The sequence below is a fragment of the Leopardus geoffroyi genome, chromosome B2 (assembly GCF_018350155.1).
Source record: "Leopardus geoffroyi isolate Oge1 chromosome B2, O.geoffroyi_Oge1_pat1.0, whole genome shotgun sequence".
NCBI classification, from domain to species: domain Eukaryota; kingdom Metazoa; phylum Chordata; class Mammalia; order Carnivora; family Felidae; genus Leopardus; species Leopardus geoffroyi.
The window spans coordinates 4,709,700-4,724,145 of NC_059332.1; the positions used below are offsets into that span (position 1 = coordinate 4,709,700).

At 47.7% G+C, this 14,446-nt stretch overlaps 1 protein-coding gene across 6 annotated transcripts in view; it reads left to right on the top strand.

Annotated features, from left to right (window-relative positions):
• The window catches only part of LOC123607934 (cytidine monophosphate-N-acetylneuraminic acid hydroxylase), a 125,002-nt gene that overhangs the window by 70,524 nt on the left and 40,032 nt on the right, over positions 1-14,446 (top strand). For all 6 annotated transcript variants that reach the window (XR_006716991.1, XM_045497201.1, XM_045497202.1 and 3 more), the window contains 4 exons: positions 148-351; positions 3,552-3,643; positions 12,359-12,468; positions 13,772-13,962. Coding sequence is in view for 5 of the 6 variants with exons in the window: in XM_045497201.1 (XP_045353157.1) it covers positions 148-351; positions 3,552-3,643; positions 12,359-12,468; positions 13,772-13,962 (597 nt within the window). In the remaining variant the exon portion in view is untranslated. The remainder of the gene's footprint in view (positions 1-147; positions 352-3,551; positions 3,644-12,358; positions 12,469-13,771; positions 13,963-14,446) is intronic.

Genomic DNA, 14,446 nt, shown 5'->3' on the forward strand with positions numbered 1-14,446 from the left:
AGGGGAGCAGCCAAGCCTGGGTCCTGCGAGGGAGGGGCTTGAGCCTATCGCGGTGGAAAGAGGCTTTGAGCCGCCAGTTTCAAAAGATTCTCTCCTAAGTCTTAACGTTATTAACCTTTGCTCCCCCAAATGTCTGCCTTTTCGTAGCATTGAACAGACCACGGAGGTCTTGTTGCGTCTGTCACCTGGAGAAGCTGCTGACTTGAAGGAAGGAATCAATTTCTTGAGAAATAAGAAGACCGGCAAAGATTTCATTCTGTACAAGAATAAGAATCGCGTGAGGGCGTGCATGAACATGTGCAAGCATCAAGGAGGCCTGTTCATAAAAGACATCGAGGATTTAGACGGAAGGTACCGGGGGTTCTTTGCCTTCTCACGGGTGGCCCCTCTCCCGGTGAGACTTGGGCAGGGAGGGGTGCGCTCACTGAGAAATTTTGAACAACTCCGTCAACAGATGACGTCCCCGAGTGAATTCATAATCTTCATGTGTGCTCACTTAGGCCATCTCTCCGATCTCGAGAGTTTATGATCTCTACTTAGGTTTCCTCTCTCTCGGGGGAACTCTCCGATTCCTCTCTGGCTTGGTAAGTGGGAATCCTCCCTTCACTCCCCGCCAGGCTCCTTGTAACTAAAAAACAAAAAAGACGGCGCCCCAACTCTCCCTGCCTGGAGCTGCGACTCTCCTGGGCCCTTCCCAGAAGAACTCACGCTGGTGTTCCCAGCCCCGCGATGAAAGCTTCACCTTAAACTTGCGCCTCCCAGACACAGGAGCGGTGCCAGAAAAGGGTGGTTTTGTTTTGTTTCCTGTGGCTGCCGGAGAGCTAACAGCTGTGCCTGCTGGAGCCGGGGGGAGTTCTGAGCGGGGGCCAAGTGTTATCAGCCAGCTTCTCGGCTCCAGCAGTGCCTGCGAGAGAGACCCGCCTTCAAGCTCTGCTCCAGCCCAACCTGCCCTGTGTGGCTTGAGTCGTTCCCATAGTGGGCGTTCTGCTTCCACCGTGCTGTCAGTCCTCCTTATCAGGTCATGTGTGACCAGCGTGCCCAGAGGGAGCTGGGCGGCTGTTGAGAAGCTCCCTCGGTGACCAGGCGGAAGACCACCGCCAGGGGTGGGGCTGGGATGTTCTCGTGCTTGCAGATGCGTTTGCTTGTGAACGGTTAGTTTCAGGGCCCAGCCTACATACTAGTAGACTTTTACATCCTAGAAAGACCACTGTCGGACCTGTGGCTTGATGGGCTCCTCCGATAAAGTCACTAGCTTGGGAAAATTAAAATACAGGGCACCCTCTTAAATTTGCCTTGCAGATAAACAACGAGTACATTTTTAGTGCAAACACGTCCGGGTACTGCACGGAACGTACTTTCACGGACAGCTGTGCCCTGGAGAACCTCTTGATAATTTGCTGACAGCCCAATCTTGACTCCCTGCCCTTTGCCCACGGGGTGCAGTGAGGAGGCCCTGAGACAGGGGTGGTCCTGTCCCGAGTGGACTTTTGACAGCGCTCACGGCTGTCCGGGTCCTCTGATGGCTCGGAGACTTGCTTGTCTTCTCTTCGGGTCTCTGCTGATCCCTTTCACACGGCGCCCACCTAACCAGTCGTTTAAGGAAGTGTTGCGGCTTGGTGGTTGAGGGCAGAGTCTTTCCCGTGGCCCGATTCAGAAGCCCCACCGCTTAGCAGCTCGGTGACCTGGACCAGTTTCTTAGCCCGTCTGGGCCTCCGTTCTCCCCTCCCAGTTCCGCCCCTGTCCTGTCGATGGGTCTCCTCCACACGGGGAGCCAAAATCTCTCACCGTTACTCCCAGACGCAGCTCACCGAGCATTTCTTTGCTGAAACCGAATCCCCGGAGTTAACTTCTGCCCTGCCCTCCCTCACCCTCCTCTCCCCATCTGGCCGCCCCGTTCAGGTTCTCCTCCAGCCATTCCCCGCGAAGACTCTCTGTCTTCCAGGATCCGGTCAAGAACGATGACCTGCCTCTCCTCCCCTCCCCACTGCAGCCATTTTCTCTTCTTCAGCCACAACCCAGGTCAGCAACTCCTTGAAGCTGTGCTTCTCGGATCTCAAGTCCAACGGTTTCTCACAATCTCTCCTGCATGTGAAGCTGTTGTTGCCTTCTGCCCGCCCACCTCCGCGTGAGGATTTATGTTCCTTCTCCGATGGCCCAGGATGCTGAGGAGCTATTTTGGAACGTTTTCTCTTAGTTTTCAGAGAGCTGTTGTTGGCTACTTGCTGATGATTAAAGGAGATGGCCCAAAAGAGTCCTCTGTAAACCAAACTGTGGAGCATGCTTTATGCCTTCTTCGTAGAAAAGAATATTTTAAAAGTCTAGATATAACGAAGCTTGAAAAAAAAAATCAGAGTTCCCTTATATGTCAAATACGCATTTTTAGGGGCCCCCGGGTGGCTCAGTCGGTTGAGTGTCTGACTTCGGCTCAAGTCATGTTCTCACGGTTCGTGGGTTCGGGCCCCACGTCGGGCTCTGTGCTGACAGCTCGGAGCCTGGAGCCTGCTTGGGATATTGTGTCTCCCTCTCTGCCCTTCCCCTACTCATTCTCTCTCTGTCTCTCTCTGTCTCTCTCTCTCTCTCTCTCTCTCTCTGTCTCTCTCTCAAAAATAAACAAACATTAAAAAATGTAAAAAAAAATCATAAAACACATTTTTAGTTTACAACCTCTCATGTTTCTGGTCTGAGACATGTTTGGTTTGGTTTTTAAATTCTTCAACTGTCCAAGGAAAAGACTTCGCTGCAAACGCTAGCAAAATAAAGAGGAAAAAGTTGAACCGTTTGTGTCCCATCCCCAACCCCCACACACCTTTCAACGCTCCGGTAAGAATGGAAAGAAAAAATCAGTACACATCCTGTTTTTGTTACAGTCTGATTCTCCTTCGGGAGTGGGGCTACCAAGCGAGCAAATGAAAGTACAGAAATCTTAGTTAAATTTGAATTACAGATCAGCAAAAGATTTTCAGCCTATCTCAAATACTGTGTGAGATGCAGATATATTTTTTAAATGTTCTCTATTTATCTGATACTCATATTAACTGGGGGCATTGTTCTGTCTGGCAACCAGGCCCTGAAATTTTGAGCTATAAGGAAATCCTTCCTCTTCGAAACATGAACACTTTAGCTGAAGTTTGGTTTGGTACACTGTGGCAGAGGTCAAGTGTTGTCGATCAGAAACATATATTTACTACTAGGTTCTTTCCTCGTGTTGGCTCCCATTTGGATCTTCTCCAGCGAACCATCCCTGAAGACCACTTTATTCTCTTGGTTCTGTTGATCTGTCTAGACACGTGTCATCTTAGGACATGGAACTTAACATCACTATTCATTTATTCATTTATTTTTTTTAGCTTCATTTTTTTAAAATCACCTACTGAGGATGATTACATATTTCCTTGGGTACTGAGTATTCATCTATTAGTGATTTTCCTTTTATACAGTTGGTGCTCAAGCCCCTCATTTAATTTGATCGCCAAGTAATGCACTTAAGCTTAGTGAGATTAATTATAATTTCACCATTTCACAAACCTCAGTACAGTGTCTTTTCCACGTAGGTCTGTCAGATGCACAAAGCACAACTGGAGGTTGGATGTGAGCACCATGAAATACGTCAATCCCCCAGGCAGCTTCTGTCAAGACGAACTAGGTAAATGCCATCGGTGATGAGAAATATATTCTGCTGTGATCGTTACTGGCGTCCTTTTTTGTCAGCTTGTGTCTCTACTCTCACTTGAAGCTTTGGTGAGACGGGTGAGAGAGCGCCAGGTCCACCGAGAGGACATTTCCATCAGGTGGTGCCTAGGACAAGACTGTGACCAGCTAGGGTCAGGGGTGGGGGGCTATGACAGGTCTTTTGGAGGCCGTGTTTGTGCAGATACACAAGATAGATGTTCGTGCACGTGACACTCCGAACGATGATGATGAAACCTCACCTTTTGGGCTGGCAAAGAAAGTACTTCAACCCCACAGCTCTTTCTGGCACCGATAAGAGGCTGCAGTGTGTGTGCGACTCTCAGTACACCCCCCTTCAGCTTTCTGCTTCCCCTTCTGGAGCAGAAGGGCTTGTCTAAATATGAGTCACAAGGGCTTCGGTGGACTCATAAATGCATTTCTGTTCTAACTTACTAACGCTGGGTTTTAACAGTAGAAACGTTACATGTTAGGCTGTTTCAGAATGACTGCTGTGGGAATAACGGATAGTTGTGATCGGGTGGGGAGATCACAGAAAGCTTCATGCTCTCTCCTGTGTCATCAGTTTTGGCCTTGCCTGTTCTGTTAGCCCCCTGTGCGCGCATGCTCACACATGCACACGCACACACACACACACACACACACACACACACAGGGTCTGGCACCTGTTAGCTCCCCACGTGTGCATGCTCACACACACACGCACAGACACACATGCAGTCTGGTGTTCATACAGACCCTTCCTAGACCTTCATCGCCTGCTTAAATTATGCCCCCATTCCTCTGAACCCTAAAACAAGGAACCCCCTTGAAGCAGGTGTCCACACTTGCTGTCTGCCCCTCCCCTTCCCACTGTGGTGGAGCTGCGGCCCCACCACGGCATGGACACGGCTCCTATCTAGGTCACCAGCCCCTTCCATGTTGCTCAATTCACTGGTCACTTTCTGTTGTCACGGTACCCAAAGCCAGCGGCATATAGCCCAGTGGCACAGTCCTTTCCCTCCTATCTGAGGAGCAGCGGTTTCTGCATTCTTTCCTATGTGCTACCTTACAGTTCTGTGGGTCACAGGGGCAGCACACGTCTCGGCGGCTAACACTATAGTGTCAGCAGAGCTGTGTCCCTTTCTGGAAGCTCTGGGGAAGGATCGTGTCCTTGCCTTTTCTAGCTTCTAGAGGCCCTCTTTGTCCGTCGTCAGAGCTTTGCATCTCTGTGGCTTATTTCTCTAGTCACATCTCCCTCTGACTCTTCTGCCTCCTGCTTACAGGTTTTAGGATCCTTGAGATATATTGGGCACACCCAGATAATTCAGGATATTCTCCCTAGTTTAGGGTCAGCTGATTAGCAACCTTAATCTTGATGGCAACTTTAATTCCCTTTTGCCATAGAAAACCTAATTTACCCATCGTTCCTGGGCATTAGAATGTGGACATGTTTGGAGGCCATAGTGCTGTCCTGGTCCAGGTTGTCAGCTCCCACCTAGAATCCTTAGTTCTACAACCTTCCAAGTCTCGTCTGCTGTACTATCCCTTAAGGAGGAGGAGGAGGAGGAGGAGGAGGAGTCAGGAGAGGCTTCCAAGGGGGCCTCTGAGGAAACCACCCAGAAAGGGGGCATTTTGAAGAAATACTGGAGGACCCAAGAATATCTGCCAAGAAAACCGAGAAATCAAACGTAGAAGAAAGTACCACATCAAACAAACAAACAAATAAGAAATAAAATTCTGTTGCTTAAGAGGGGATAGCATGCATCGAAATCGTTAAAAAGCCTATTCCTGAACCCAGACACCTGTCACCACTATAAAATGTCTTCAAGGCTTAAACAAAAACAAAAAACAAAACACTCTCCTGATTTTCATTCCGACCACACTAACTACTTTTCTCAGGCTCCTCTGCTGACTCATCCCCGGCCAGACTTTTGAATGTTGGAACGCCCTGGGACTGGCCTTACGGCTCCCTACCTATAAGCTTCCCCTAAGGGATCCCATCTAATCCCGTGACTCTAGATGCCGTCTTTACTCGGATGAGTCCAAAATCGTTCCCTCCAGATCTGAGCTCCTCCCTGAGCTGGCCACCTGCCCATCCGTATTTCCACACGGACTTGACGTCGGGATCCCAAGCCAGCACAGCCAGGACAGAACTCTCCATGCCCGCCTCCCGCACAGCCTTCCCCATCTCTGTAGATACCCGCCCAGTTGAATAAAGCCCGGAAGTCGCTCTTGACTTTCCTGTTTCCGTAAACTCCCACATCCAGACCGTTAATCGGTTGCTTCTATGCCAGAGCGTCTCAGAACCTCTGTGTACCGCGTCCCTCTGAGCGCAAGTCCGTGCCCTCTGCCGTGTGGGCGGCCGCTCTGCTTCCTTGCTTGCCTTCTGCTGTCTGTCCATTCTGCTTACAGCACCTGGCCTGATGTCGTAAATATCCAGGTCGATTCACTCCCCCTCCCTGCTCAAAACTCTCCAGACAGCTTCCTCTCACACTTAAGAATGTGAATACCTTTGACCCAGCGATTTCACACCCAAGGCTGTATCCTCAGATACACTGATGTGTAATGTGTATCTTAATCACTGATGTGTTGAAAGCTATGGCTATAAGAATGTTCATTTACAGTACTTACAAAAAAAATTGGAAACAACTTAAACATTAGCAACAATTCTAGTACATCTAAAAGTGATACGAGTGAAAAAAACGGAAAGAATATTACTGATCATAAAGCAAAATAGGGGGTGCGTGGGTGGCTCAGTCAGTTGAGTGTCTGATTCAGTTTCAGCTCAGGTCGTGATCCCAGGGATCACGTGGGATCGAGCCCTGCGTCAGGCTCGACACTGAGTGTGGAGCTTGCTTGAGATTCTGTCTCTGTCTCTCTCTCTCTCTCAATTAAAAAAAAAAAATTAATTTTTTGAAATTAAAATTCTTTTAAATTTTTTGAAATTAAAATTTTTTAAAATTTTTTAAAATAAAAAGATTTAATTTTTTAAAATTAAAAAAATTTTAAATATTTTTTTATAAAGCTGAGTAAAGGTCATCAACATTACATATAGTAGGACCCAATTATGAAAAAGGACCACGTACCTAAGCATGTGCCGGCAGTAGGGTGGGGGCTGACTTACCACTGGTTACCTGTGGAGGGAGCTGAGCTGGGGGGCTTCCCACATGTGCCTCCAGACTGGGGGCTTTGAGTATGCTACCTCTATATCCTTTTTAGGCTCAGATTACTGTGACCCTAGCAGATAACATAGAATATCGGGACCACTCTTGCTCATGTGTCTTCACGAGACCAACTCCAAATCACTTTTGAAAGAGGCTGACCTATATGGCCAGGTTCCCCCACGAGCAGAGGGGTCACTGACTAGGGTACGTACTTCATTCCATTCACCGCCAGGGAGACAGGATGTTGTTCTGGGCAGAGTTGCTGATTGCTTTGACTGGAAATGTTTCCTCCTGTGCCCCTGGAAGGGACGTCTGCACCCTTAACTTCTTTTGCCAGTAAGCTCCCCACCCATGTGTGTTGACCTGGCCCAGGAGGCCTGCAGATCGCCGTTATCAGGAACTGGTCACAAGTGCTGTACAAATACTGTGAGGTTAATTTGGCAGAAAACTGATAAACAAAAGTTTGCGCCTGATAAAGTGTTTGCCTAAGTGAAAGACCAGTAGACCGTTGCCCCTCGTGAGTCTGTAACCCACAGATCTAGAGCCGCTTAGGGTCTTATTCCAAACCTCTCTTTTGGACAAGACGTGTGGAGAAACAGGATAGCAAAATGGTTAAGGGTGGAGGCAGTGGGGCCTGACAGCCTGGGTTCAGATCCTGACGCGCAAACACACAATTAAGTGACTTTGGGCGTATTTTCCATCTCCTTGTGCTTTAGTTCCCTCAAATGGAGATGATATCAGTGGTAGCTGCTTTCCCGGGTTGTTGTAAGGATTTTCAGGGTGAACATCTGTTAGATTCCCTCGGTACACGGGGCCTAATGATTTATCTGTACACGTATATCCGGGGTAATCTGCACGTGTCCCGCAGCCGGGGACCGCAGGAGCAGGGAGGAGGGATTTCCCAGCGGCGGGAAGTTGGGTCCACTGGAAAACAGAACGATGATCTGGGAATTAACATGAGGGCTGATGTCTGCTGCCCGGCGGCTGGCAGGGTAGTGGAGGACTGGAGGCAGCGAGCCCCAGGAGGGCTTCTTTCGGAGCCCATGTGCAATCTGCCTTTGTGCAAGGGGCAGAGAGACCCTTACAGCACTTGCTTTGGGATCATAGTTAAGAGTTGTAGACTTTTAGTTTCTTCTGTTTCTCTTGGGGGCGGGGGGGGGGGGGAAACATTCTGAAGGAGAATCCTTCAGAGTGGGTATCAATGCAGTTTTCTGAGAGACTCTCATAATACTGTGGTATTTTCTACCTGATATTTGCTAATACGTTTTGTTTGTCCAGTGCTGAGCTCTCGTTTTAACTCTTCCTTCCTTGAAGGTACAATAATTACCATGATAATACTGTTACTCATAAGATGTCTTCTCTGTGCCAGGCATAATGCTAGACACATTGGGACCTATGATCTCATTTAATCCCCACAACTGGATGACGGGTGTATCGCATTTGTATTGTACAGATCAGGAAGGAAGCCCACCATGCTGACAATAAGCAGCAGAGTCAGGATTCCACCATTCTCTTTATTTCATGACACCATCTTCCAGCAATCGCATAACCTGGAAATAATAATAAGATGTACCTTTATTATACCACGCACATTTTCATGAACACAGTATAATCATAATGGTGCTCTCAGGCATCCTTTGTGCCTTCCTGATTTTATTAAGAAAGCCAGTTGTCTTTCACTATTAAATAAATTGATTATTATGAAGATATTAATAGTCTTTCATTAAATTCTTAAGCAGTATTTTAAAGGTATGAAAATAATAGAGTGGACACCCATGTGCCCAACATCCAGCACAAGACCCAGAACATTACCAACAGAAGACCTGTATATACCTTTCCTTGGTCGTATCACATGTACCCTCATCCCCCAGAGGCAATCACTCCTCTGAATTTGGGGTTTCAGCATAGCTGATTTTTTTATGTTTATTTATTTATTTGGACGGAGATAAAGAGTGTGGAAGCAGGGGAGGGGCAGAGAGAGAGGGAAAGAGAGAATCCCAAGCAGGTTCCATGCTGTCGGTGCAGAGACCGACGTGCAGCTTGATCCCACAAGATCCCATGATCCCGTGAGATCATAACCCGAGCCATAATCATAAGTCAGATGCTTAACTGACTGAGCCACCCAGGCACCCCTCAATGTAGCCGTTTTTAATTATTGTATTAGTTAGACTCACAAAAGGAAAACCAGTGCCATCCCCAAATTAGGATAATTTGATGAGAGTGTATTCACAAAGGACTTTCTTTGTAAGTTGTGGATGTGGGAGAAACACAGAGAAAGTGGAGTAACCTAGCATTGATAGCAACCAAGTTATCCATCTTTAGGCCCAAAGGGATGAGGAAGGGAGCAGTTTCCAGAATCTGGAAGAGGAGAGAGTCATAAAGGATTGGCTTGCAAGAGAGGAGCAGCGACCTCTGTCAATGCCCAGAGCTATGTCTGTGGCCACTCATAACTGCAAAGGGGGCATGGGAAATCATGATTTTTAGATAGGCATAGCATTACTCCTCAGGAAAATGAGGATGCTAATAGGAAGAAGGAGGGAACAGATTTTGTGCAGACCACCAACAATGTCTGCAACAAAATCACCTTACTGGGAAGGAGCCAGAGGAATAAAAACTCCAACCTCACTGAGTCCTGTCACTGTCTCATCCTGGGGCTTTGCAGTGGCCAAACTCATCTGGAAGGGGAGACTCTGGGAGCCCTTCTATGTGATCCAAATAAGTCAGCCTCCTGACGTGGAGAGCAGGTGGCTGAGGGAGAAGAAAGGTAGAGAAGAGGAGTCTGAAAGGATGAACGGAAGCCGTCTGGTGCATTCATGTTTCTGGTTTCTAAAGTGCTCTTTTAAAAATGAAGCAGCAGCACAGGTGCCTGGGTGGCTCAGTCGGTTGAGCGTCTGACTCTTGAGGTCGGCTCAGGTCATGATCTCACAGTTGTGAGTTCAAGCCCCACACTGGGCTCCGCACTGATGGTGCAGAGCCTGCTTGGGATTCTCTATCTCCCTCTCCCTCTGCCCCCCACCCCACTCGTTCTCTCTCCCTGTCTCCCTTAAAATAAAAATGAAGAAATAGTAAATTTTATCTTTGGCTTATCTTGAGATAATTCTATATTTAAGGTTCCCAATTTGAGGTGCCACGTCTGGGCAGGAGCAGTGCCTAGGTTGAGAGAAAGTTGTGTAGCCTCAAGAGAGTCTTGGGAGACATGCAATTAAGACCATTAACTAAACAGTTTACTCAACAGGTATTTAAGGAATGCCTGTCGTGAGTCAGGCATTGTTCCTGGCACGCTACTGATATCGCAGAGAACAAACTCCGGCTCTCGTGGAGTCAATAATCTTGTAGGGGAGGCAGGCCAGAAGCAAACAAGATAAGAGTATGTGCAGTGACGCTAAGGGGCAGGAAGAAAAATAATGAGAGGTAGGGGGTTGGAGAGTGCTCTTTGAGATAGAGTGGTCAGAAAGGCTTCTCTGATAAGGTGACGGGGGAGCCCCAACGAAGCCAGGGGTGGGCAGTGCTGATACTGGGAGAGCCTTCCAGGGAGACCATCTACACAAGACATCAGTCTGTTGGGGCAGGGAGGGAGACTACCAGTACCTGGCCATGAGGATAAAGCTAGGGACATGAGTGAGAAAAACAGACTTTGGGGAGGTAATTCTTTAGGTTTCCAACTTCCTCTTTATTATGGTCACTCGGGAAGACCTTGAAAATTGAAGTTTGACAGCATGTCTAAGTCTTTGTTCACACCCCTGAGGAAAATCCTAAAATGCATCCTTTTTCATTTGATGGGTAATTTTTGCCTCAGTTTTTTCCATAAGCAGTTGTCTTAAAGTGAGTGTAATTAATATTCATTTGGAAGGTGTGGAAAAGATTTTTTTTTTCTGTATACTTTGAAGAAAGTGGGGAAAATGCTTGACTTTGAGGAGAGAGCAGTGTCACCATTTCCATAGGGACCGCATTGGTCTAGGACCTCATTTGCTTTCATTTAGCAATTAATATACTTGCTACCATTTGTTGGGATGCCTCCGTCCTTGGAGGCAGCTAGGGTTGACAAGGAAAACACTGAAGAATGGAGTAGTCAAGTGAACTTGCTCGAGGTCACCCAGCTATGAAGCTCACAAGTGGGGAGAGTGAGGGTTCCAACCAAACAAGGCCATCTGTCTTCGGAGACCATGCCCGTCAGCGGTTTGCCACTGGCCTCTGAGACCACAGTGAGGGCCCTCAGATCCAGTCCTCCCTTCCTCCAGTGGATTCTCCCCATGTGTCTCACAGTGTGGCCTTTCTAAAATTGAGTTCTGATTTTAATACTCCCTTGCCATAGCGGTTAGGTATTGCTTTCAGCTGCTGTAACAGAAAACCCAAGTCAGAGTGGCCTGGTCACAGCGGGGGTTGTTCTTCTTATACCGCAAGAAGCTGGAAAGCAGACAGTCCTGGGTATCATGGCCGTTTCAGAAGTTTCTCAAGGAAGCCAAGTTCCTTCTGTCTTCCTACTCTCCCATCCTCAGGATCTGGCTCTTTCCCTCAGCATCCCAAGATGGCTCCTGTTCCCTCAGGTGAAGCAACCACTTTCCGAACAAGAGAAGGGAAAGACGAAGGGGCAACTAGTGTGCTTCCTTTGACTTTGTCCCTCTCTGTCAGGAAAATCAAAGTGTTTCCGGAAGCCCACTTGGGGACTTAGACTCACATCGCCCTGGCCAGAGCTATAGACACCGTATGTAGCACTATGTCGATGGCCACTCATAATTGCAAGGGGCCCTGGGAAATCATGATCTTTAGATGGGCATATCACCACTCCTAAAAAAAAAAAAAAAATTAGGATGCTAACAGTAAGAAAGAAGGGTGTAGGTCACCGGTAGGGTGTGCCACAATGGCTTAAAATTCATCATTGACCTCTCATTGCTGCCACATAATAAAATCCAAATTCCTCCTTAGCATGCTGTCTAGGGTCCTCTATGATGTACCCTGGCCTTCCTGTCCATCCTGCCTGCCTCAGACACTGTGTTCCTGGGGCATAAACCACCAGTCCCTTTGTGAATATCAAGCTCACCCCTCCTCCACGCCTTTGTGTGTGCTGTTCAGTCACCCCTTTTCCTTCACATAATCCCATTTCTTTTGTCTACACCAAGTACCCAATCTTTCAAGTCTAGCTGGAGCACGATTTCCTATTTGAAATCTGCTTTGAGTCTTAACAACCAGATTAGGTCCTCCCTCTTGCACATTCCCATGGCACCTTGAACCCATCTGTATCATTCATTCATTTAATTGTAATGAAGTTGTTTGTGTGCATCTCTGTGACTCAACTGAGGTCCCATGAGTCCCTTAAGTGCAATATGAACGAGGCAATGAATTGGCATTGTCTGTCTCCAGCCCTTGTCTGGGCAGATATTGTTTGACACAAATGACTGTTGTGTCTTGTTTTGATTTCCCTTTGATTTTTGGTACTCTCTGTACCCGGGCCACACATTTCTATTTGAGCGATTGTTTTGTACAGTCGTGTTTGTTGTGAATACGTGTCTCTTCCCTTTTGGTTCCAGTTGTTGAAATGGATGAAGAAAATGGACTTTTACTTCTAGAACTGAATCCTCCCAATCCCTGGGATTCAGAACCCAGATCTCCTGAACATTTGGCTTTTGGAGAAGTGCAGGTAAGGAAACATTAAAATTGTTATGTTCTTAAGAACAAAAATAAAACTAAGATGTCCATTTATGTGTGTGTGTATTATATATATGTATATATATACACATATATATAATAAAACTAAAATATATAAATATGTATATATATATATTTACATCCTATATTACCTCGAATATTCTGAGGGAGCTGTTTAGGACATGAAATAAAGTTCTTCTGAACTCTTGAGCAAATGTTTTTAGGAACCTCCACAACTTGATAGGAATCGCAAGGAAATATATTCAGAAAAAAACCCAACGAAACAACAACAACAAAAGTCCATGAGCAAACGAAGTTCCAAAGGAGAGTCATGCCAAACTATTGGAGAAAGTTCGGAAGTTACCTCCGACGCCAGATTGCTGTCAGATAAGATGGCCAGCTGCATATTTCTGTATTTTTCCCTTTTACGAACCTTCCTGTGTACTCTCCTAGCTTTAAAAGAGAGTTTCCTCCAGAGGAAACACTTTGACAGTTTGGGAGAGGTAATCCAAAATTTGTTTTTCTGCAATATTTGGGAAGCGTGTACTTATTTGAGGGAAAGGGAAACCTGTCAAGAGTAGGCCCAGTAAAATGGACTGTGATCGCCTGCCTCCCCTCCCGCTCCGCGCTGGCTTTCTACACCTTCTCTCTGCTTCTGGGTGTACTTCCTGTTTGCCGTGGATGTGCCGGACCGTGGGAAAGGACTGAGGAATTGAGCTGGAATCCTCCAGTCAATGCCTGTTTCTCTGTCATTGTTTATAGCTATTCTCAGAAGACCTCGACATCTTGAGTGTGGCAGCAGGTGATTTAGAAGAGGAATTCTTGCAAGCCACATGGCAAGCCACCCACCAACCTCACCGGAATCATTCATTCCTGTACCTCTCCACAGCCACTCTGGCATGTAAATCCCCAAGTGTCTGTCGCGTCAGCTCTAACTGCCTTTCCTCGTAAATTGTGCCCTGAAGGACTTGGCACAGAGGGCAGTCTGCGGTGCTGATTATAAGTGAGCATTTAGGAGCTAATTTAAATAGAGTAAAACTAGGTAGGTCAGTTGCTTTGCCACCTAAAACCAACTGGGAGAGTTTCTATTCTAACGAAGCAGCGACCAGTCACTGCGAGCTATATTCCATCTGAAGTCTCTTGCTGAGTCTCCCTTGGGTCCTCTGTCCTGATCACGCTCAGGACAGGGTTCTCCGGCCAAGGGGTGTCGGCCAAGCGGCACAGACCTTTCGGCTCCCTGTTGCTGGCCGGGCCGGGAAGGATTCCATCACCTGAATCTCACTGTCTTCCAACAGATCACGTACCTCACCCACGCCTGCATGGACCTCAAGCTGGGAGACAAGAGGATGGTGTTTGACCCCTGGTTAACGGGTCCTGCGTTCGCCCGAGGCTGGTGGCTGCTGCACGAGCCTCCGTCTGATTGGCTGGAGAGGCTGTGCCAGGCAGACCTGATTTACATCAGTCACATGCACTCAGACCACCTGAGGTAATGAAGGGAGCGAGTGCGGCGGTAAGGGCCTAGCGCGGTTTCAGGGGCTTTTGCAATTTTGGAGGTAGGTGCAGCTGGGATGAGAAAAAGCGGACTCGGGTCAGCTGAAAGCCGACATTGGCGTGGCCCGATTTCAGCAGCGCGTGCACACTTCAAACTGCCCGGAGTGAGGAAGGCGCCGTGGTGGGGAGGGGAGGGGGGCGCTGATAACCCTCTCTGCTTCTCACTTCCCCCTCTCGGGCCACGTGGTAGAAGTCTGCATCGAAGGATCACCAAAGCTGACTTCCTTTTTCAGTTCAACATTTATAGCAGGAGTCGGCACACATTTTCTGTACGGGCCAGAGTGTCGACGGTTTCGGCTGTACGAGCCGTGTGGTCACGGTCGCATCTGCTCACCTCTGTGGCTGTGGCTGTGGTTCCAATGAAATCCTATTCATAGACAAGGACATGCGAATATCATACAGTTTTCATGTGTCACAAG